This window comes from Nestor notabilis, unplaced genomic scaffold (assembly GCF_000696875.1).
Source record: "Nestor notabilis isolate BGI_N333 unplaced genomic scaffold, ASM69687v1 scaffold3899, whole genome shotgun sequence".
Taxonomy (NCBI): domain Eukaryota; kingdom Metazoa; phylum Chordata; class Aves; order Psittaciformes; family Psittacidae; genus Nestor; species Nestor notabilis.
The window spans coordinates 23970-46339 of NW_009943967.1; the positions used below are offsets into that span (position 1 = coordinate 23970).

Consider the following 22370-nt stretch of genomic DNA (forward strand, 5'->3'; position numbering starts at 1 on the left):
TGAGACTGATTAAGCACTAAGCTGTATTATTTTAAGTACATAAACGAGATTCTGAAGACAGGCTGCTGACAGAAGGAATTGCAACAGCTGATATTTTTTTCACCACTGACAAGCAACTCAATACTTAACAAAAACAGCAGTCAATGAGCAAATAGGGAATCCAGCCAAAATCATTCTATACAAAGAAGGATAATAATATTTCTGCTTTCAAGAAAAGCATCTATGCCAAAATGTGACACACAAATAGCAAGAAGAATTATTGAAAAGAAGAGGACACTGGCTTTGTTTCTAGAGAAAGGCATTAAAACTTGGGTTGAAAAGAAAGGAAGATGGCGCTGTGTTGTAGTTTTGGGGTTTTTTTTAAAGGCAGGTACCTACCTGACCTATTTCTATTGCTGGAAATATTTGAGGTGCATCTTGAGGTTACTTAAAATGACAAAGAGATTTACGTCAGCAGAGCTGATTAACAACAAACAAATTATGGTCCCTGGTCTTTCACAAGGTGCAGTATTAAGCAAGGTCTTTCCTCAACCTAAAGGTGATGGAAACAATTCATAAAAACTTTTTTAGGGGTTTGTAGGTGTTAGTTTGATGTAGAACTGACTGATCAGCTTACATACTATATTTGCATACATGCAGGCAGAACACACACAGCTGTAACTGTTATACATTAGTATAGTTTGGGACAAATTTTGAAGCTTTAATGAATTCCATGTTGAGATTGAATCAGTCAGTGTTAAACTAAAAGATTTATGTGTGAGATACTGAGGCATACTAAGACTAGTTTTGTAAGTAAAGAAATTTGTTAGTTGCTGGCATTATTAACAGTGGTTAAATAGAAATCTGCCTTGTTTATGAATAAGGGGTAAGAAGGAAAAGATCCTTGAAAGCAGAAGTGGGAGGGAATTCTTTCAACCATTGGCATTTTTTTGCTGTGCAAGCAAAGATGCAATTTAAAAATGATTAATGTTTATTTAGTAAATGTGCATTTTTCTAGGCACTTGCAAAACTTGCTTGACAAAAGGCAGCTCTTTCCTTTTAAAAATAATTATTATTATTATCACTCAAAAAAGGTCAAAAAACAAATTTTAACTCTGGGGTTTTTTCCTATAATAGATTCTGATGGGTGGCCCTAATCTGGTTTGGTTTAGAGATCTACCACCCACAGTGTCGTGCAAGATCAAGTATCTCCTTCTTTCTGGTCCATGACACACCAGTTTTCATTGGGGAGTAGGAGAGGGTGGGAATGGAAAGAAACTCATCAGTTCCAGGATCTGTGAGCAGACTTTTATTGCATGTGTTTTACAGGCATATCCCTTTCCCACTTTTACCTTTGTCACTATCAATCACAGCTTCAACTAAGAGTTTACATACAACAGCTACTGAAAGTTGCTGATAAGAAAAGTGATTTATCATTAGATCTTAACAGCATTTTCAACTAAAAAATTAAGAGAAAGGAAAAATAATTATGAAATACACTATACTGGAAATAAGAGTACATAAGCATTCACAACAGCCCATGGAATGAATTCTTGCTTAAATAGGTATACATACATAAACAGGGAACTGATGGAGCTATACCACTGCAAAACCAGACTGTGAAAAGAAGCAGTTTCTAAGACCTCTAAGGCCATATTCATCCCATTTAACCATGAGCAGTACACTAAGATCACAGTAGTCTTCTCTTACTGGCAGAGAAAAGAAACAGTTGTTTCAGCCCACCGAGGAGCTCAGTATTCCTGTCTGTCTCCACTGACTGTTAGGGGAGCAGTGAGACTGCTGAATTTGTACAAACTGCAAAGCAATCAAAGAATTTTGAGCCTATTTCAGGCTTTGGCACTGAGCCTGTGGTTCATTTCACTTCTTTCTGCCTAGCTTCTGCAGGTTTTGCGATTTGTTTCCCCTTGCAGTAATTCAGCTTTTTCTTTACTATTTCTAGTTGTACTTGCAGAACTGGGAGACAGGCAGGCTAGGCAATAATACACAAAGTGACACAGCAAAGGAGGACGTTTCACAATCCATGGGCAGATATCCCATGTACTCAGCAATCTTTCTCTAATACGCACATGCTGGGAACGAGACTAAAATTTAATTTAATTCATCACAGCTCGTAGCCTCAATGTAAGACTAAATTTCTTCAAAGATTTTTAAATATAGCCCCAAAGGCCTAAAAAAAAAAAAAAAAGTAAATGTATTCATGCTTACACAAACTAAGAGTGTGTAACTTTCTTTCTGCTTTACTCCAGGATGCTACTTCAGCCTGATGACTCCTTGCAGATTCTAGCACCTGTGGAAGCTGATGTGGGTTTCTACGCTTGCAATGCGTCTAATGCCCTGGGATCTGACTCTGTCTCCATTGCTGTTACGCTAGCAGGTAACAGTTCACTCTCTGTGATTGCAGCATGGTCCCTGCCACTTGTGTGATCCTGGGCAGAAACTGTTTTCGGGCGGAAAAATTGAGGTTGATGATGGGTAGGCAAGGTGCGTCAACAGACATACATTGGTGAAAACACAGGATGTGAACTCTGGAAAACACTAAGCTATAAACCCCAGCTTTCACAGACAGTTCCTGAGATTTTTGCATTTCTGCAAGAGATGAATGCTTTTTCTTACTTTCTGCATCTGACATGCTCTCAAGACAGTGCTTATCCTGGTTATTCACAGCCTATATGGGCAGTGCAGTCCAAGCCATATAATTCATATGCTTCATTTTAAGCCTATTACTGATCTCTTCAAGTCTAACTGACTGATTGAAGGACTTGTTCAGATGTACATTAGGCAAGCCTGAAAAATACCAGAGCTGAAGAGCTAGGCCCTTGCAAGATCAAGCCCTGTATCATATTCGATCCATTGTGGCACAAGCATGGCTGACACTGTTTCAGTTGCTGGCAAAGAGAGGTTCATAAAATTAACTTCTATGTTTAAATTTCTCTAGTAATGGTTGAATTCTAAATCAGACTAGATATCCTTTGTTAGTTTAGATTTCAGTTCTAGATGAAAGTCACCCAAATAAAAGCCAAAGGAAACAGGAGGTAGTGCATGAATCCAACTTCTTCAAGGTTCTCTGGTAGGCAATATCAGCAGGCTCACAATCACATCAGGACTAGCAGAAGGAAAGAGCAGCAAATATGAATGAGGAGACGTTGAGTAAGACAAAGGGACAGAAGACACAGAAGGCAGAGAGGTCTTAGAGAAGGATCCTATTTATCACAAAAGCAAAAGGAAACACATTAGGACTGCTAGAAAGCTTATTGATTTTTCAGCCCTCTTCATTTCACTGATCCAGAATGTGGAAACATTTGGAGGCCTCCAGTGTGCAAACATCAGCGACCATCAGCTGCCAGTGTATACATGTATGATTAGAGGAATGAATAGATGTTGATAAGCTTGACATTTTTACATGAAACACAGAGAAAATTTCAGGTAAGAGGAGTATAAAGAAATCTAGGAACGCAGCAATGGTCAGCAGTGAAGCTCTGATGATCAGTAAACCAACTGGAAGAGACTTTTTCTGTCCCCTAGAAGGAGAACTGCTAAATCCCCCAGAGTGGAAAAGGAAGCTCTGCATCAAAGCTACGTATTACATATAGGCAAAACCAGAATCTGACCCCGATTACACTACTACAGATCAGGAATATCTTTGCTGAATACCAGGCAGTGAAGCAGTGGTGCTGCTGCTAAGACAGTACAGTGTTTTATAAGGAGCAACTCCACAGTAAACCTCTTGTGTTGCACCAGCAATAAGCTAAACATGAAGTTAAAGACTCATCAGTGAAACTGTTATTCTGTCTGTGTTGTTTCAGTAAGTTTAAAAGCCATAGCCTTTGTACAACATAATTTGTGGAGGCAATTTTGTGTGAAGCTATAGAAAAATAAACTAGAGTTAGGTATATATGTGGCACAGGAAGGCTTTTTGATTATAATTAATTGTCAAGGTTGTAGCTTAAACTTTTTAGTTGAATTGACATTCATACATCCCAGACTCAAACTGAACTCTCCTTAGTAACTGGTATGCATTTCTATCTCATATCCAAGGCAAAAAGAGCTGACCATCTTATAAAATGAGGCCATAAATATCAAAATGAGATACCGAGCAGTTTTTGGAACAAAGCAACAACCTTTTGGCATAACGTAAATACTTTCTAAAAAAACAAAACCAAAAAACTGGAAAGCTGAAACCATCTTTAGAGGGATCAGGAGTGGGGCTGAAGGCTTGTTTCATTGAAGGGTTTTCTAATTAGTTTAACACACGCATGGAAAAAAAGACAGAAAATGCATCCGTTTTTCTCAATGGTTTGCTACTCATTTGTGGGCTGAACAGCTAAAAGTTTTTTAATCTTTTGATGTGATAGTAGAAGCCAATCAGGAAACTAAAAGGCTGATGGATAGCTGAAGAATTTTACTTTCTTTTCTTTACGTCTGGATGCAAAGCATCAAAAATTTTGGAGATACTCAGCAATAAAATATAATATTTTACTTTGCTATTCTTAGGTATTAAAAGCACCAAGAGAAAATACCAAAAAAGCCTGAATTGCTATGACAGTAATTCCAGATGAAAGGCATCTTTTCAAAGCCCTGGAAATATATCTATATGAAATAATTTATAGTTAGGGCTGAATTCAATTTTCAGGACTCTCCATGAGCTCAATGAAACCAAATGATTTTTCTTTCCATCTTTTCTCCTTGACCACCTCCAGATCAACACACAAATTAAACCAGTGGTAGACTTTAACCTAAAACTGCAGCTTCTACAGGCAAATGATATCTGAACCTCTGTATCTGACCATTTACTTAAAGGGGAAAAATTCATAGACTTTGGATAAAGATGAGTTTGCAAATCTTCTTACACTAGCCATTCTAAGAAAATTTTCTGGTTATTGTCTGGTCTTCCCAATCCAAGTGTTTCTCCTTTGGTTAAAGAAAACATGATGGATTTGTAGAAACAGCTTGCATGTTGCTCTAAACCTGTGCCTGTAGCCATCACTCAGGCTTCTTTTTCTTGCATCTGGCCTTTGGTAAAGGGTGGTATTTTGGTTTCAGTACCAGGCAAACATCTTGCTGCAGTTCCAGTGATACCAGTGTTTATTGATACAGCTGGTTCTCATGTGTGTCCATATGGCTTTTAATGCTTTTCTTCCTCTGCTCTAAGTATACCCTTTTTTTTTTAAAAAAAAAAAACCAACAAAAAAACCAAACAGCTTTTTCCATGGAGTTTGGTGACACTGTAATATTATAAAGAGAAAGTGGCCTCATACTCCAGCATTTTCTCTTATCCACCTGTCCTGTGTAGGTACTTTCACACAGAGTGTACCAGACCAACTGTTCCATGCCAGTCCAGGGTGCTTGATCTGATAACTGTGGTGCTTCTTTTATGCAGGAAAGCCACTGATAAAGGCATCAAGAGCTACAGTGATCAACACTGAATCGCCTGCTGTCACTGTTGATATTGGCAGCACAGTGAAAACAATCCAGAGAGCGAATATTACCATTAGCTGCCAGGTTGCAGGTGAGAAATTGTTTGATCTCCCATGCAGGTGCCTTTGGCTATAAATTTCTGTGGTGTTCTTTGCTAAATTGGTGTCTTCAGGGGCAGCTGGGTGAAACTGCAAGGTTTTCTTAGGACTTGGGCAAACTACATTGCTTGCATTAATTCTTAGCGTAGAAATAGTCCTCCTTTCATGAATACCAACAGGGAAAGTGTAGTGGCTTAAGAAAATTGGTCTGAGACAATATGACAGACATTTGTTAGAGATATTTAGTGTGATGTGAATACAAATCTGATACACATTTCTACCTATTGAGGATGTTTGGTGAGAATATATAAGCATGGACTGACTCATTTGCATACTGACTAAGTTTTCAAAGCCCACTTGGACTAGTTCCTTCTTTTCCTGCCAAACTCAGATTTTTTTTTAAATTGAGGTCATGTTAGCACACTTGCCTTCTGATTTTTTGTTTTTCATCTTGGGAGTGCAGGAATTCAGAGGAATTCTGCTGAAACAGGGTTCTCCCTGAAACTGTTTTCCAGACAGAGGCTGAATGTCCCTCAGTCTTACAATGGTAGTTTGCCTCTTTCCAGTGGTCACCAATCTGCGTGTTGCAGTTCTACAGCTGTTGGTGGCAACGGTCTTTGTATGGGAGGAGGGTGGGGGAGGAGAGAGAGATGGGAAATCTCTAAAAATCCAGGGTCAGATCTTTGATTCATTACACTTTGTACGTAACATGAGGGGGAACAGAAGGGGAAGGGAGCAGCTTATAAAACAAAGACTGAGCCATACTGAGTGTTACACAAATCATAGAATCATAGAATCATAGAATAGTTTGGGTTGGAAAGGACCTTAAGATCATCTTGTTCCACCCCCCCTGCCATGAGCAGGGACACCACACACTAAACTATGTCGCCCAAGGCTCTGTCCAACCTGGCCTTGAACACCGCCAGGGTTGGAGCATTCACAATTTCCTTGGGCAACCCATTCCAGTGCCTCACTACCCTCTCTGTGAAGAACTTCTTCCTTGTATCTAATCTAAACTTCCCCTGTTTATGTTTAAACCCATTACCCCTTGTCCTACCACTACAGTCCCTAACAAAGAGTCCCTCCCCAGCATCCTTGTAGGCCCTCTTCAGATATTGGAAGGCTGCCATGAGGTCTCCACGCAGCCTTCTCTTCTCCAGGCTGAACAGCCCCAACTTTCTCAGCCTATCTTCATATGGGAGGTGCTCCAGTCCTCTTATCATCCTCGTGGCCCTCCTCTGGACTTGCTCCAGCAGCTCCATGTCCTTTTTATGTTGAGGACACCAGAACTGGACACAATACTCCAAGTGAGGTCTCACAAGAGCAGAGTAGAGGGGCAGGGTCACCTCCTCTGTCTGTCTGTAGAATGCTTCATCCACAGGTTCCTCCTGGTCAGCTGGCCTGCAACAGATCCCCACCGTAATGTCCCCCACTGCTGTTCTTCCTTTGACCCTGATCCATAAGCTGTCTGTTGACTCCTCACCTATCCCCAGACAGAGTTCCATACTCTCCAGCCTGTCACTGACATAAACAGCAACTCCCCCTCCACATCTGCCAGGCCTGTCTTTTCTGAAGAGCCTGTAACCTTCCATTCCAACACTCCAGTCACAGGAATCATCCCACCATGTTTCTGTGATACCGATGGCACTGTATCCCTGTAGCCTTGCACACATCTCCAATTCCTCTTGTTTGTTTCCCATATATGGGCATTTGTATAGAGACATCTGAGCCGGACTCCAAATGAGGCCGACTCAATGGTTGGAGCAGCTGAAATATCTCTACATCCCTCTAAGAACTTATTACAGGTGCTGGCAACTGACCAGGAGTGTTGGGGTGGAACTAAGCCCCCCTCCCCCAACATATCTAGTTTAAAGCTTTCTTGGGTCCCTTAGACCCTTGCTTTAGCTTCTTAACCTTAGCAGCTACTTCAGATGACTGAATAAGCATCTGCTCTGCAAATATACAGATGTTCTTCTTTTTCACGCTTCCTGCTCACTGTAATTACTTAGTGGTTGTCAGTTTTCTTCTTCAAGTGCTGCCAACCCCACCCCTATGCAAATTCTTAAATGAAAAAAGTATTTGGCTGAAGTTTATTTGTTCATCTGTCTTTTAGCAAAGCATGCGCAATAGCTGTGCAGACACTAGACCAGGATCCCAATTCACTAATTAGGCTCAGTGGGATTAATGAAAGAAACATGCAGTATTATTTTTCCTATTAATTCATTAGAGAGTGAATTCAGTAATTCTGTTGCCCTCTCAACACAGAAACTAGGCATTTTCTTGCACTCAGACTGATGTCCAGTGTCTCTCAAGGAAGAAGGAGATGAAAGCTGTTGTATTTTTCCCCAGGCCTCTAAATGGCCACCTGCATTGGCAGTGTTGAAAGAGACTAAATATTGTATGCACATTAATTATTTTAGATTTCTCTCTTTGGGTTCCCTCAGCTGCAGATGGGGAGGCCTCACAGATGTAGACTGTGATTACTGATTTAAGGAGTGCAGCCATTTCTCATCAGTACAAAGACATCATGAAGAGAACAGGATATGGCTGAGCGAAGCTGCCGTAGTTCTTATGCAATCAGAAGACTACAGCAGGGGACCACAGTACAGTCAGGGGCACAGATTCAGTACCTTTTCTGAGAGGAAAATAATCTCTACAATTTTATGAAGCCAACCTACTACCACAATGTACATCTACAATTGAAAATTTTAGTACTGTCACAGCAGAATCAGTGTCTTCATTCCCAGAAAAATGCTTTTTGATATCTAGTAGCATTAAGTATGTTGGATTCTCTGATGATTCAGGAGAAATTTGCCTAAATCATAATTGTCTTCATGGGTGTTTATCTTCTGCATCTGCAGAAAATGTCAACTGTGACTGAAACCAGAGTTTACAGTTGAAATTTTGATAAATTTATAAACCACAAGCTGTGATGTTACGCAGGGAATAAGAGAGTGAGTAATGAGGGCCAAAATATAGGCACTAGAATCCTATTTTCATACAAATACTGCTAGTAATTCAACAGCAGTAATTATAATAAACAAACAAACAAACACAAACAAAACTACGTATGAGAAGAGACCCAGGAACAGAGTGATTTCTATCAACTATCTCTCCTATGCCTGAAAAACATACATTTAATAAAATCTGTTAAAGAATATGAAAATAAATGTCATTTCTGTTCAAAGCACTTTGTGGTTTAGCATCAGGGTTTTGATTATCAAATCTTTTAATATATTTTTACCATTCTACTTAGAATGATTGACTCTAAGGAGAAAAGTAACATGCACTATTGCTTTAGTCAGCAAACGTGTCATATCCTAGTGACTTCTTCAGAGTAGATGAATTTTACAGCTGTGTAGTTTGCCAAAGTTCCCCAGAAGGCATTAACAATGAAATAGCCATCAAATCACATTGTTAATATGCAGTACTTAATGCAATAACATCTGATAATATGTTATTGCGTATATTTCTTCACAAAAGAAATTGGATTGTGAGAATGAATTTAGCACAATTCAAGAGCTAACTAACATATCCACTAATTACGTGGAGATTAGATGAAAAAAATCTTCACACAACTTTGTAAAGCTATAGTCTTTTTCTTTCTAGTACTTTCCCTCTAATCATTTCAGGATGCCCTGAGCCAGCACAGCAACTCCGAGTTGTTCCAAATCAGAATTTGGTGCCTGTTAATCTTATCATAATAAGCTGTGTTGCTATCACTGTGCTGTATCGTGTTTAGTACAAGATCATGCATGTGCTGGATCTTGACGTCTTGGCTACTATAAGGACACATATTTACTGAAAGTCAGCAGGACAGCAGAATAAATATTTATAAGAGAAATAAGTAGCATAAGGATCAGTTGTAACATTTTCTAAAACTGCTTTTGCTGTCAAGGGACAGAAATATACACTTTCTGCTGACAGGTGTTGATAAGCCTAGAGGTTTCTTAAAAACAAGAGATAATGAAAGAAAACATTACCAGTGCCTAGGGAATACTTTTATATTGCTCTTTAACTTCTTATGAAAGCCGTAAGCATGTCAAAATCTGCGTTATGAGCTGAATTCTGTAGATATTAGCTGTAGGACAAGTGAAAATAAAGCCATTGTGAATGCATTAGAGTTTAATTGGCCCCTGATATAAATTGTGCCAGGATGAAACTCTACTTTGGTTATACCACAAAGATGGTGCTGTGGTTTTGTTCAAGCTTGAAAATCAGCCTTATTTCACTTGACATAACATTGCCATTTTGTCTACAGAAGTGAAAGAATATTTTTTAAACATGGTTAGGTGATTGTGGTCAATCCAGACTTCTCCAAAACTAATCCTAAAGGAACTCCCATGCAAAAGTCACTCGGGAGTCTTGCAGATGCCTGTGACACCACCTGGAGTATTTTCTCTAAGCTTCAGAAAGACAGCAGCATTTCTAGTGTGGGCAATTTAATTGCTGTGTGCAGCTTCACTTCCAAATAGGAGATGGGAGCAGTTTGGATCACACTAGTATCACTAGGAAGCTTTCTGTTAACTTCACCACTTGAATTGTGCACATCTTCATTCAGATACCAGAAGCCTTAGTCAATCTGGCCAAAGCTGTTGTTGAAAATACAGCTGGACGTGAAAGGGGGAACCAATTTTTTAAAGCTAGTTCTTAAGACATTTTTTAGTGGTGTCATTCAGGCTGTAAGACTTCTAACATAGGCACCTGTATGCAAAGTGTCATATACCATTAGGCACTGTTGAGTCAGAATGCATTTGGAAGAGTGACTGAAAAGGTATTACCATCCTGCCCTGTATATCATCCTCTCTCTGCTGATTCAGCTTGAAGCTTTTTCAACTTTCCTAAACCTTCCTTTCCTTTGTATTTAATCTATATGCTGGAGGTTATATTTTTCTAGTTCTTATCTTGCTTTATGACCCATATTTGTTCATCAGCTAGACCAGATTCTGACATGCAAATCACTGTTCCAAGAATATTGTGACACTGACAACAAGTCAGCACTGCTAGATCCTTGTTTTGTTATGTTTCCTTTCCCAAAAAGCTCCTGGTTTAGCAAAATTATCTTAATTGGGATATACAGTTCTGCTTGCTACATATCCCAGGTAAGCCTTTTTGTGCTGGCTACATGCACGGTGATGGAGGAGAAAGCTGAAGAAGAACAGACTTGAGTAACTGTTTACCACTTAAAGTCTTGGCTGCCTAGCAAGGTGAGTTTTATTTCCAGCTGGCAGCTCTGAGAGTTTTGGTCTGTGCGATTGTTTCTGCAAGGCAACACACGCGGCCGTCTTTCGCCGTTCACCGTTACTCAACAAAACTGATTGAAATGCTCTTGCTACCCCTTGTGGTAATGCTGCGCAATGATGGGTTTGCTCATCCCTCTGCTGGCTGCCTCCTGTTCCTGTCTTGTGGTTTATATGTGTCACTAGAGGTGGAAGCACAAAAGAAAATGGTGTTGCTGCCTACTGACATATATTGTCTGTCTTCCATAAGCCAAATTCTAGGAACAGCTATACAGGTTATTTTCAAATAATTTCCTGTCAGTGTGGAAACTTCACATTAAAGAGAGAGGGACAACACACTTTGTAGAGTAGCAGTCAGAAAAAGGGGTTTGTATTGCTGCTGGACATTCTGTAGGTACAGTGCACCTTTCCTACACTCAACAGTAATACCTCAAAGAGTAAGAAGTCTTACCTTGTTGCTACTTCTGTTAGTGAAGTGCATACAAGAGGACTTTCTGGACTGACTATCTGAGCATCTGGTTTTAAGCAAATTATTTTGTTCTGTCTTTCTCTTTATTTATTTATTTGGTTGATTTGAGTCCTTGCCCTTGAGAGCTGTGGTCATATGAAATCCTTATTGTCTATTTCCCATCTTCTTTACCCTTCTCAGTACTCCTCATCCCTTCCTTTTCTCCCATGATTTGCACTTATCTTCCGTTATTTTCAAGAAGAACTCAAAAGCTCTACCCAATTTTAGTCTTCAGAACTAAAAAAGAAGATAAGCCTTGGCTGGAATTAAAAAAAGCCTTATAATTTTATAATTTTGTGATTATTTCTGAGATACATTTCTTTATATTTCCATGCCTAAGTTCACAATAGCTATAATGTGAAAGTCTGTGTGCCCTAAGTAGCTTAGACTGCAAGAGAGAGAGTATCATCATGCTGGGATGTGAGTGTTATTCCATCTCAGGGACTGCAGAATTGGTACAGTCTCCATTTTCTCTCCTTTGTTCTAGAGAGCTCACCTCTAAAAATGCCTTTCCCTATAATGGAAACACATTAAACACTCAGGCTTGAATAAACTCTAGGGTTGGGATTGCTTACTATCCAGTGGTTTTCTGAACTCCCCTGAGGACTCTGTGTGGATGCCCTGGAGGAAATTTGAGTGAGGATTAAAGTGATGGTCAGCCCACCCTAGCCACATAGGTCAAAGAGTAGCAGCCAGATGGGGAGCTGTCTACCACTAGCAGGTGGTCAGAAACAGGCCAATAGCTCATCCTTTTTAGAAAAACAAGTTGTAGCAGCACAGAAGTGGGTAAGCCTTTGGAAAACAGTGTCATAGACAAGAATGATTACTTCTCTGGGTATGCCATGGAAATCCAGATTAGCATGTGCTATTTACCCTTGGACAAAGGAGAGAAAAACCCTCCAGTCTTTTACAAGCTGCTTTCTGCTACTTTCTGAATATGGACAAGACCCTCTGCCCTTACAGGGCTTCAGTTTTCCTTCCTGCCAAACTCAGACATACTTATTCCAGATGTCTTGGCAAAGTCACCATGGGAGAGGAGGAAAAAAGGTCACAATGCTTTGATGTAGAAGAATACAGAAAATCTCTTTTTCCCACTTCCATCTGCACATTCTTAGTGAGACACCTGCAATCAGGCAGTCACTATTAATACAGAAAAATGGGTGGTCATATTCAGTAAGCACAGCCTACTGGGGTATTTCTGATGCAAAGGCCACACAATTGGCAGAGTAGAGTTGGGGTTTTTTACATGGAAGCTCAATTAAAAAGGTGCCAGAAATGATCAGAGGAACATGTCTCTGTGATATAAGGCAGGGAAGGATTGAGGTAGGTATCAGATACTTAAGAATAACTTCCTGTATGCATGCATATGTACAGCAGACACAAGGTAGCTGCATGTCTGTGTGACAGAGATTAACTGCCTCCACATACAGAGGGTACCACAAATGGGAGATCATGCACTCCAGCAGTTACCAGGATAAGTAACATTCTATCCTTAACAGTCATGGGTCTGCACAGGATCCTCCCAGGCACAGGTCCATATGTCTGTCCCATCTGTTGAGACTTCCAATACCATTTTCACATAAGCCAATTTTTTAGTACCTAGTGATACTAAATTACCTGATCTGGTATGCATTTAAATCGAGGTAGAAATCTCTCAAAGAAAACACTATCATCTACTTCAAGACCAGAGGTCTTGTCAGCTGCACATCAGAACCCATTCCTACAAGAGGTTATCCAACAAAGATAGCTAGACCTTATTTCCAAGCACAAAAGGAGGCAATTCTTCCTATAGTGGATTATGAATCTATAACAATGTTTTCTGAAGTCTCCTGGTGAGACCAGTGAAACTGCTTTTCTGAAGATGTAAATTCTAATTGTTTACATAACTTCAAAATGGAAAATTGGATGAATTAATAAAATGAAAGTCTGTGGAGGGCTCCTAACTGCACAGAAACTACTTCTGGCTCAGAAAGCTCCTGAGCTGAAACTAATGTGGGGCTGGGAGAGGCACCATCTTATGGCTTCTTCCAAAGACAGGATGCTATGCTAGATTAGGCTTGTTCCAATCCAATAGAGGCTTGTTTTTAGGAGTGATGAGTTCAGAGTTCACTTGTACTATTCTGGGACACTAAAAGCAGAAACTTCAATTTAGTCTAAACTCTTCTGCTGTTTCTCAGGGAGATCGAAGATACAGACAGGCAATGTGAAAGATCTGACTGAACACTTCTGAACTGCAAATAATGAACATGACTTTTAACATGACTTCCTTGGAAGTCATGTTAAAATCTCATTTTATTTGTCCTCTTTCAGCGATTTTGTCTGTAGCAGCTATAGTATCTTACTCGTGTTATGTTTTGTCAATGTTTTTGCAGGTGTTCCTGAAGCAGAAGTTACTTGGTTTAAGAACAAGGTCAAGCTGTCCTTTGCTCATCATCTGCATGATGGGTTGCTGCTAATTCCAAATGTTTCTCTGCCAGATCAGGGGGTGTACTCCTGCAAGGCAGCCAATCTTCGTGGGGAGGTAACTGAAAGCTCCCAGCTGTTGGTTCTTGGTAAGTCCAGGGTATCTTGCACTTGCAGCAATAGTAAGATGGCTGCTGGCACATCTAGCCAGCAGAACTAATCAGAGGATGTGAAAGTGGGGATGGCATAGAGGCAGCCCTGTTCTAAGAAAATAATCAGTCTGCATTTGTTCTCTGGGGAGCATCACTTGAAACAAGGTGATGGTAAAAGGAAGATGGATAAGGAGAAAATGTCTAAGCACAGTGACTGCACCTCCCTATCCTGAGATAGTCCATCTCATTCTTATAGACTTACCAGTTAAGAAAAGCATTAATTAACTGTTTTCTAAAGTATCTTTATTGAAATGAGAATGATGCCACTTTCTTCACAGGGAAGTTCTATGCCTCTCCTGAGCAGCCTTTCTGTACATGGCTATGTGATACTGATATGTTTCACATCTATAAGATGCATAAACCAAGTGTACTTTTAAAAAGCACTTCTCAAGTTCAGTGAATAGTAAAGTTTACTTTTTCTTGGGTTTCTAAACAAGACAGAAAGCATAGCTAGGTGATTTGAAAAGACAATGTCAGCTGTGAAGCATGCTGATAGTAATTGGATGTGTGGGAAAAGGGTTTCCTTTCCTAGTAACTCATCTTCTACCATTTCTCCATGCCTGGCAGATGAATGATCCAGCCAGACTGTGTAAGTGCTTCTGTACATTTGATAGTTAAGTCTCGAATTTTGTAACCTAGTACCTGTTATTGGTGCAACACCATTAAATCATCCATTACAGCTCTCATCTTTCATGACTAGAGTGAGCACAGGACCCATGGATGATGCAGCTTCCAAAGGAAATCTTAAAGTAAGATTTCTCAGTTTCACAGACAACACTAAAATCCTTTTATGGATGTTCACATGATTTCCCTGTGAATCCAGACTGGCTCTAGGAATTCAGTAAAGAAAAATATCGGGGGAAAAAAATTATCATCTGGGTTTCAACCTATAAATAAGCACTCCCGCAAGATCTTTAAATCCTTCTCTGATCTTTATAAATGGCTTAGTTTTTAAAGATGGAAAGTTACTGTGAGTTATGCAAGCTGCTTATGTTTGTAGGCAAATGACATTTTTAGTTCTTTGATGGAAAGAAACAGTTCAAGCACCTATGACTCATACTTCTGGTGGTGAGTGTGATCAGCAATAATAAACTTGCTTAGTGTCTGCCATGATTTAATTGAAAGGGGATGAAGCGACCATTCACTTAAATCAAATATCCCATCATTTCCGTGACAAACAGAATTGGGAATTATAAAAACGGTGTGATTTTTAAAACAGTATGATGGATAGTAAAGAACTAAATCTTGCAGCTCTCAGCATAGATTGATCCTCTTGAGCTCTGAACCCTTAAGTCCTTTGGAGCTTTGCCTAAGTATACTGCAGGATTTGGCAGAGTTATGACCATATTTAATTAGGGCTTGATCCAGGTTGTAGCAGACATTAAAAAGTTTTCTACTGACTGCCATGGACTTTTGATTTAATTTCTATGCTCTATAAATTTGTTCTTTCATCCAAGCTGCTTTATCTCTTGATACCATGAACCTTCATCATATACAAAGTCAATCAGAATGCCATGATAGCCTTCAGAGAGAATTTTTTTTGTGTGGTCATACTGGTCCAGATGTTATTTTAATGATTTTTCTAGTACCCTACCTAACATGAGGCAAAGCACACCTCCAGTAGTTGCCCAAAGTTGCTCAGATTGCCCCTCTGAAATGATAATATTGCAGCATGGAAAATAATGAAGCAATAGCTGGTGGTGGTTTTTTTGATGTCCCTGAGATGTTTTCTGCTATAGTGTTGCTCATCACTTCAGTCTCCCAATCTGTTACCAGAGCCTCCACGACCTCTTCCTTACCTAAAAGACTTAACAGCGGTGCTTTCCAGTGCTGTGACCAGCACTCGTTCAGTACTGACCTCTCCTTCAGGAACAAACATGACCATCAGTCCAGGGAGCTCTGCTCTCATAGGTAAGTCAAGAGCTCTAAATTTTTTTTAAATTAAAAGCTGTTTAGGGTTTAGATTATAGCTATGCATCTGGTTATCCATTACAGTTAAACATCTGGTTATCCAGCCTTGGAGCACTGGGACAAAAGACATCAAACCAACAGTGCGTTGTCAGTCATAATCACTGTCAAATTGTTCTCAGAACTCAGAAGCTCATTTATAAAAAAGATGTCCTTTTATTAGTGGATTGTCCCAAAGCAGCAGCAGAATAAGGGCTCCATTGTGCCTTTGTTACACCCTGGAAGAAGCAGTGCCTGCTCTGAGGGGCTGGCAATGTCATTCAATGCAAGACATGGCAAACTGGTGCGCCAGTTATCTAAAAGAAGAAATGCTTGTGGTTACATTTTTATTTTTCTCTGTGTTTGGGTACAAGACTTTCCATATGCCTGCTATTAATATTGCATATCCTTCTTCAGAGCCTTTTCTATAGTTTTCCTTAGCCCTTTAAACATGTTTTTCTCTTGCAAGTTCTCTGTTTCATTCTGTTAGTTTTATTCCTCTTTGTTACATGACAAAACCAATGTCTGCACAAAGACATGTAAGGAAATAATCCCCAATTAAATGCTTTTTTTTTCATCCTTTTCTGCGTTTGATATCGGTTTCTCCTCTTTACACTGCAAGTTCTGTTATATGCTTTCAAGTCCTTTCAGATCTGTGGCCATGATTAGTTTGCAGGAAGAATCTCAGCCTTCTCTAAATTTCATTTCTCACACTGATCTTGAGCCTCTACTAACTGTCAGGCTCAAATAGGCAAACAGCTTCTCTAATGGTCTTGTTACTGCATATACTGAAATCCTGTCAAGGAAAGCAGTTTCAGGGCACTCTTCTATCTGGTAGGGATCTGAAGCTTTTAGCAAAGGGTCTGTAGATGGCCTGAGTGTTTATAGCTCTAGTCTCTGCAACTTCCAAAACATTCTTTGCTTACGTTTAGTAGCAATTTTAAGATTTTATTTTCACAGTGCAGGCTTTCTATTCATGTTTTTAGATTTGTATGTTTTACTTTTCCCCAGTGCTGATATATGCATATATTTGCAATGGCTTTTAGTGTGCAGCTCTGGATTACATTTCTGCTTGCACAAAAATTACACCAAAATAGTCCTTACTGAGGGAAATATCTAAAGGTATTTATTAGCATCAAATAAATCATTTTGAGTTTGGTTTTATTGTACTTACTGTTGTAAGAATGTGTCACACTCCTGTTACATCCATTTCCCCTCAGGTTTCCAAAAGAGGGCTTTAGTAGTTGTAGGGATATATTTCTTGTTGGAAAGCAGTAATTGAACCACAAAGGTTATTCTGCACTGCCTGTATATAATCACCTCAAAATTAATTTCATTTGGCCATGTCACCCTGCACCCTGCCATTCCACTTCAGGGGCAAGGAAACTCCATGAATCTTAATAGGAAAATAGCAAGCCAGACTCATTCTTGAGGCAATTTAAAACACTTGACTGGTGTTTTACTGACCTGCATTTGGGGCCAATTATTATTGCTGCCTACAGAAACCTCCCGAGATGTTTCTTTCTAGTGAAAAATCAGCATGGAGTGGTCTATCTAATCAATTAGAAAACTATAGTCCAGTGTGCTGCATTATGTTGTATCACCAAAACAAATACGCAAAGCATTCAGCTTCCATGTACATTAACAAAAGAAAGGACTCATCTCTCAGATATTTTCTTCTTAATCAATATCTAGTTTACTCTGTATGCTAATAAGAGTACGGATTACAGTCAGACTCTATATTTACTCCCAGATTTAGTCTCCCCACAGTGCTGTGGAGAGTGGCTAAGGTTATTGTGGGCTACTCTGATAGCTTCATAATCAACTTTTGCTTGGCATATTGCTGCACTGGAAAAAATATCTTCATGTATTTCTAAGTACCAGCTGCAAACACCAATTTGGAACAACTTGTGAACTTTTTAACGTGTGACCCACATCTATGTCCTCTAACCACAACATCCCCTTCAAGCTGTCCACAAATTCTTTCTATTCTGCCACCCAGCCATTGACTTTAATCCTGTTAAGTCTTTCATCATTGATTATGTTGAAGTGTTTGCTCTACATGCCCTGGATGCCCCATGTAAGAACTTAAAAATTTCTGTGTATAGGGTTCCTTGTCTGTGCTACTGCTGACAGGTACCAGCATCTCTTGGGACTCAGAAGGCATTGAATTAGACTTGATGTTTGGAAATCTAAGTATATGGGGATTTGTTGAGTAGAGAAGGAAAATAGGACACGTGCAAAGTAACAGTGAAATGTGAAGAAAAGGAATGATAGCTAAGCTTTTGGGAAACTTTATATGTTAAAGGAGCTAAAAGCTAATTTGAAAAATTATGTTAGAAAATATTCAAGTATGAATTCATGATTTTTTAAGAAAAATGGGAATTAAAACTGCATTAAACACTGGATTTGTGCCTGGGGTGGAGGGAGGAGGGGAGGGTGGAAGAGAGAGAAGGGGAAAATAGAGGAATGACAGAAAATTAAAGTTGCAAATGAGAACTTGTTTGGAAATTAACAACTGTATAAAATATAACAACAATTAACAAGCTGACTTAAAAGGAGAGAACTGGTGCCTCGACATTGTCATACATGACATGCATATTATTCTACAAAGTGGAATTGTGCAATACATTCCCTGTGTTTTCAGCCATTTGAAACAACAAACTTGCTCTCTGGAGTCAGGTCCTATGCATTTCTTCTACACAAATTTCAGGGGTTTGCATGTGGTAAAGGTCAGGGCCATAACACAAATACCTGGTTTGGGGATCTTCTCATTGTCAAGGTTCATCAAGTGGTCATTTGTGTGCCTTTAATATGGGGATAGAGGAAAAGATCTGCTAAGGGCCCATGCCCTGCCCAGTGGAATCAGCAACCTACCTATTAAGATATAATATAAAATACATTTTTGCATGAACTTACAGGAACATTTTTTGTCTTATGTACTTCTTACTTTTCCTTCTAAAGGACTGAGATTTCAGTTAGCTTTCTAAGCCCAGCTCTTCACCCAGTTAGAAAGCATGATAATGGCTTACACAGACCAGTGCTTACCCTTCTGCTCCTCAGCTGTTGGAAGTACATGTAGAGCACTGCAGTTGTCCCCAGCCCTCACATTTGTTGACAGCCTGTGTAGCAGACACTTCAGTGTCATCTGCAGATCACACATCTAAAGGACAGGACTTCCCTCAAAGCAGAAGCTAGGACACCCATGAGCTTAGGAATATTTCTGGGTTTTACAGTAGTGCAAACTGACAATCAGTGATGAGCAACAGACCGTCATGCACTTTCTGATGTCCTTGATTCATGGAAAGTCACAAGAAGACTATATCACACATAGTATAGAACACAGTAAATTTCTGAAGTGACACCAATTTCTATTTCTTTGGAAAGATTTCATGTTAGACCTTAGTCTTTATAAGGTTTCTGTTCTTCAGACTTTTAAAATTTTGAATACAGGTTTCCTGAATTTTGGTAATGAAAATGTTACAAGAACTTCCACCCTTTTCTCAGAAAGAAATTCTTTTGTTTGTCACCTGATAAGACCTTTTATTTTTAACAATATTTATAACCATTTCACTTCTATAAGTCCTGATTACTTTGTGGAATTATCTTTTTGATTTAAAGGAATGTCCTAAGTTCATGTATTTTCAATAGTTTCTTTGTTTATGCTACAAGTATAACTGTGGTTTTTTGCACAACTCCCTGGACACGTTTCCATGGGTCTTGAGCTTTGTAAATGTTAATTTTGGCAAAACTGAAGTTGTAGTACCTGGCATCCCTGACTTCTAACACTCGGAAAAGGCTTTTTCTGAGCCTTTCAAGAAGGCCTATCAAGAATACTTGCTTTCATTTGGGTTCAAACTTCTTGTTTCCTGTATTTGAAGACATTTCAGTGAGAAAATCTGAGGATCTTGGAAATCCTGGTGGGGATCCACTACAATTTCTCATATTTATTGTGATGTTACTGGAAACCAGCAGACTTGTCAAAAGATACAAAATATGATATAAAGATGTCTCCTTAGCACAGAAGAATACTGTACTTATTGCAGATATTTACCATGGTGAAAGCTGAAGCTTTAATGACTTTGACTTACATTTAAGTGAGGATTCTTGCAGGAACATTGGAAAAAGGTCAGAAATGAATACATCTAGGAATATAGAAATGTGGGACTACCTATAAAGTGTCACAGTGAAGGAAAAGAAAGTTGCTTGTAACAGCAAGTATTTCTTGTCATCTGTTGCTTTATTTAAATGTTTTGTGGCAGATGAGCTCTGAGTAGCACAGAAAATGTCTGTGAACACAGTTGATGGTAGATTTTTCCCCAGACCTTCAGGTCCATGTCCCGGTGGTTTTTTGGTTGGGGTTTTTTGGGGCTTTGGGGTGGTTTTTTTTGGGGGGTGGGTTCAGAAATCTTGATTGTATGTGATTTCTGAAAACACAATGTGCACTTGGGGATATGCATAATGAAGGAAGAGGGAGATGGGGGATTGCTGCATAGCACAATGTATATAATTAAATAATGGGTTTGGACTGTATGAGGCATCGAAGAGAAGAGATGCATTTTCATTTTGGATTGTAGCACAGGCCCATGAATTTAATGAGAAATGGGGGCATTAACTGTTAAGATGGCTAGGATGTGAAATGAACTGAAAATCTAGTTCTTACTTAGCACAGTGCAAAACTTAAGCAATATATATAAAAGAGAAAAGACAAACAACAAAAATTAAATATTGAGATAATGGTAGCTGTTGTGTATAGCTGCAATGTATATAGCTAAGGATCACTGTATCCTGAGCAAATGTTCACATTTTGGCAAAAAAATAGCAATTTTTTTGAACAAAGGAGGAGGTGTCATCATTATATAAAGTCTTGGCCTTTTTTCTGTTTTTATTCTTTGGATAAAATGAAAGCAATGCAAATCCTGGATTATAATGGTTATTCTAGCAAATCTGAATATATGTCTAAACCTATGGGGAAAAGCTTAGTCAATTGGTTGAAACCTGATTCTCACCCCTTTTATCTCTCTGACTACATATTCTCCAGTTTGTTCACTGGGAACCTGCTATTGTCCCTAGCATAGGACACTGAATCTTCACTTTTCCAGGCTACACTACATCTATCCAGTTTTGTGCGTTTAGCAAAAAAAAGTCCTTGTTTGTAGGAGATTCTGAGAATAACTGTAAAATTAGATAGTAAAGTGTACTTTTTATGACCAGCAAAGTACAGTCAGTTCTAAAAAGAAGAGAAAATGCTGCTGCTCCGTATTTATCGTGTTCTCCCTGACGACATCCATATCAAATATTTTCACTTCGCAAATCAGAACCTGACTGTACTAGCTGCAAGCACTGCAAACACAGTCCTAGAAAGCAGATTTCTTTCTGGTTTTATACGTTATCCAGTGACCACAGAGTTAGAGCAGCTTCATTGCCAATTTCACTGCTGCTTCAGAAGATGAAGAGCTGGACTACAAATTCCTATTCTGCAAACACCAATGTTATTTAGCGATTAAGCTCTTGTTAAAACAAAGTAATAAAAAGCCCCCTTTCACGCAAAACATGCAAAGGATTCCCCTTACAAAAGCAAATATTTCCCTCTCATTTTTCTTTTACTGTCAACAGCATATCCCCCTCATTTTCTTGTAGTCACTTAGATGCCCAGGTGCCACTTCGGTTGCAATAGCCAGCTTTTGCAGTATGAATAAATGACTTATTCTGAAAGAGCCTACTACATTAGAGCCAAAGCTCAAAGGTCAGGAGGGTTTTCAGTCTCCTTTTTTTTCACAGGGGACCACTTCAAGTCTATGGCTAGTATTTGCCTACCTGCAGATTTAAGCGTAAAATCATGGCTGTCTGAGAAGTTATTTTTCACATCTTGTTTTTCCTCTTCACTGTCTGTAATAAATTGGTCATCATGTTTGACAAACAGTTCTAATGTTAAATAATATTTTTTAGAAACTTTATTTTACACTAATAATCCCCTGTGATGAGGATAAAGCTCTAGTTGCATGCATGGGATAATCTGTCCTTCCATTTTTGTCTCAAAGTTCTGCCTTGTCACACTATTTATGAGAATTCCCACTTAAGTGACATTTCTATCAAAATAAGAGTTAAAATTAATATCAAGAGTATGCCATTGTCATTACAATTAATTCATCAATCATATTGTAACACATTGATTACCTTCTAAACATTGTATAAAATTATACAGTATTGCAGTATCTTCCTTCCACATGAGACTACACCGTAGCATTTCACTGAAATGTGTGGCTTTTCGTTTGCACAGGCATACTGTGTACATTTGAGTGTATATAGCATGCGATGTACAAGCAGATACCCCTGCTCACTTGAACATTTTGACCACACTGATACAGTGGGGGTTTTTCAGGCAATAATACACTAGCCCTAGTGTTTGTTTTCCAGGCAATCAGACACCAGTCTTTTCTCTGCCAGACTCTGAAAGCACAGTCAAAAGAACAAGGTCCTCTAGGCAATCTGCTGCCTTGAAGTTTTTTTCTGACTGCTGTTAGGTGCCATGAATGAGCTAATCTGA

The 22370-nt window shown here is 39.1% G+C and overlaps 1 protein-coding gene across 1 annotated transcript in view; it reads left to right on the forward strand.

Moving 5' to 3' along the window:
- LOC104411709 (ADAMTS-like protein 1) overlaps positions 1–22370 on the forward strand; it is a gene marked incomplete at its 5' end in the record, with an annotated part of 55479 nt that overhangs the window by 17150 nt on the left and 15959 nt on the right. Inside the window, 4 exons of the mRNA XM_010022199.1 lie at positions 2247–2374; positions 5378–5506; positions 13634–13813; positions 15653–15787. Of these exons, the coding sequence (XP_010020501.1) occupies positions 2247–2374; positions 5378–5506; positions 13634–13813; positions 15653–15787 (572 nt within the window). The remainder of the gene's footprint in view (positions 1–2246; positions 2375–5377; positions 5507–13633; positions 13814–15652; positions 15788–22370) is intronic.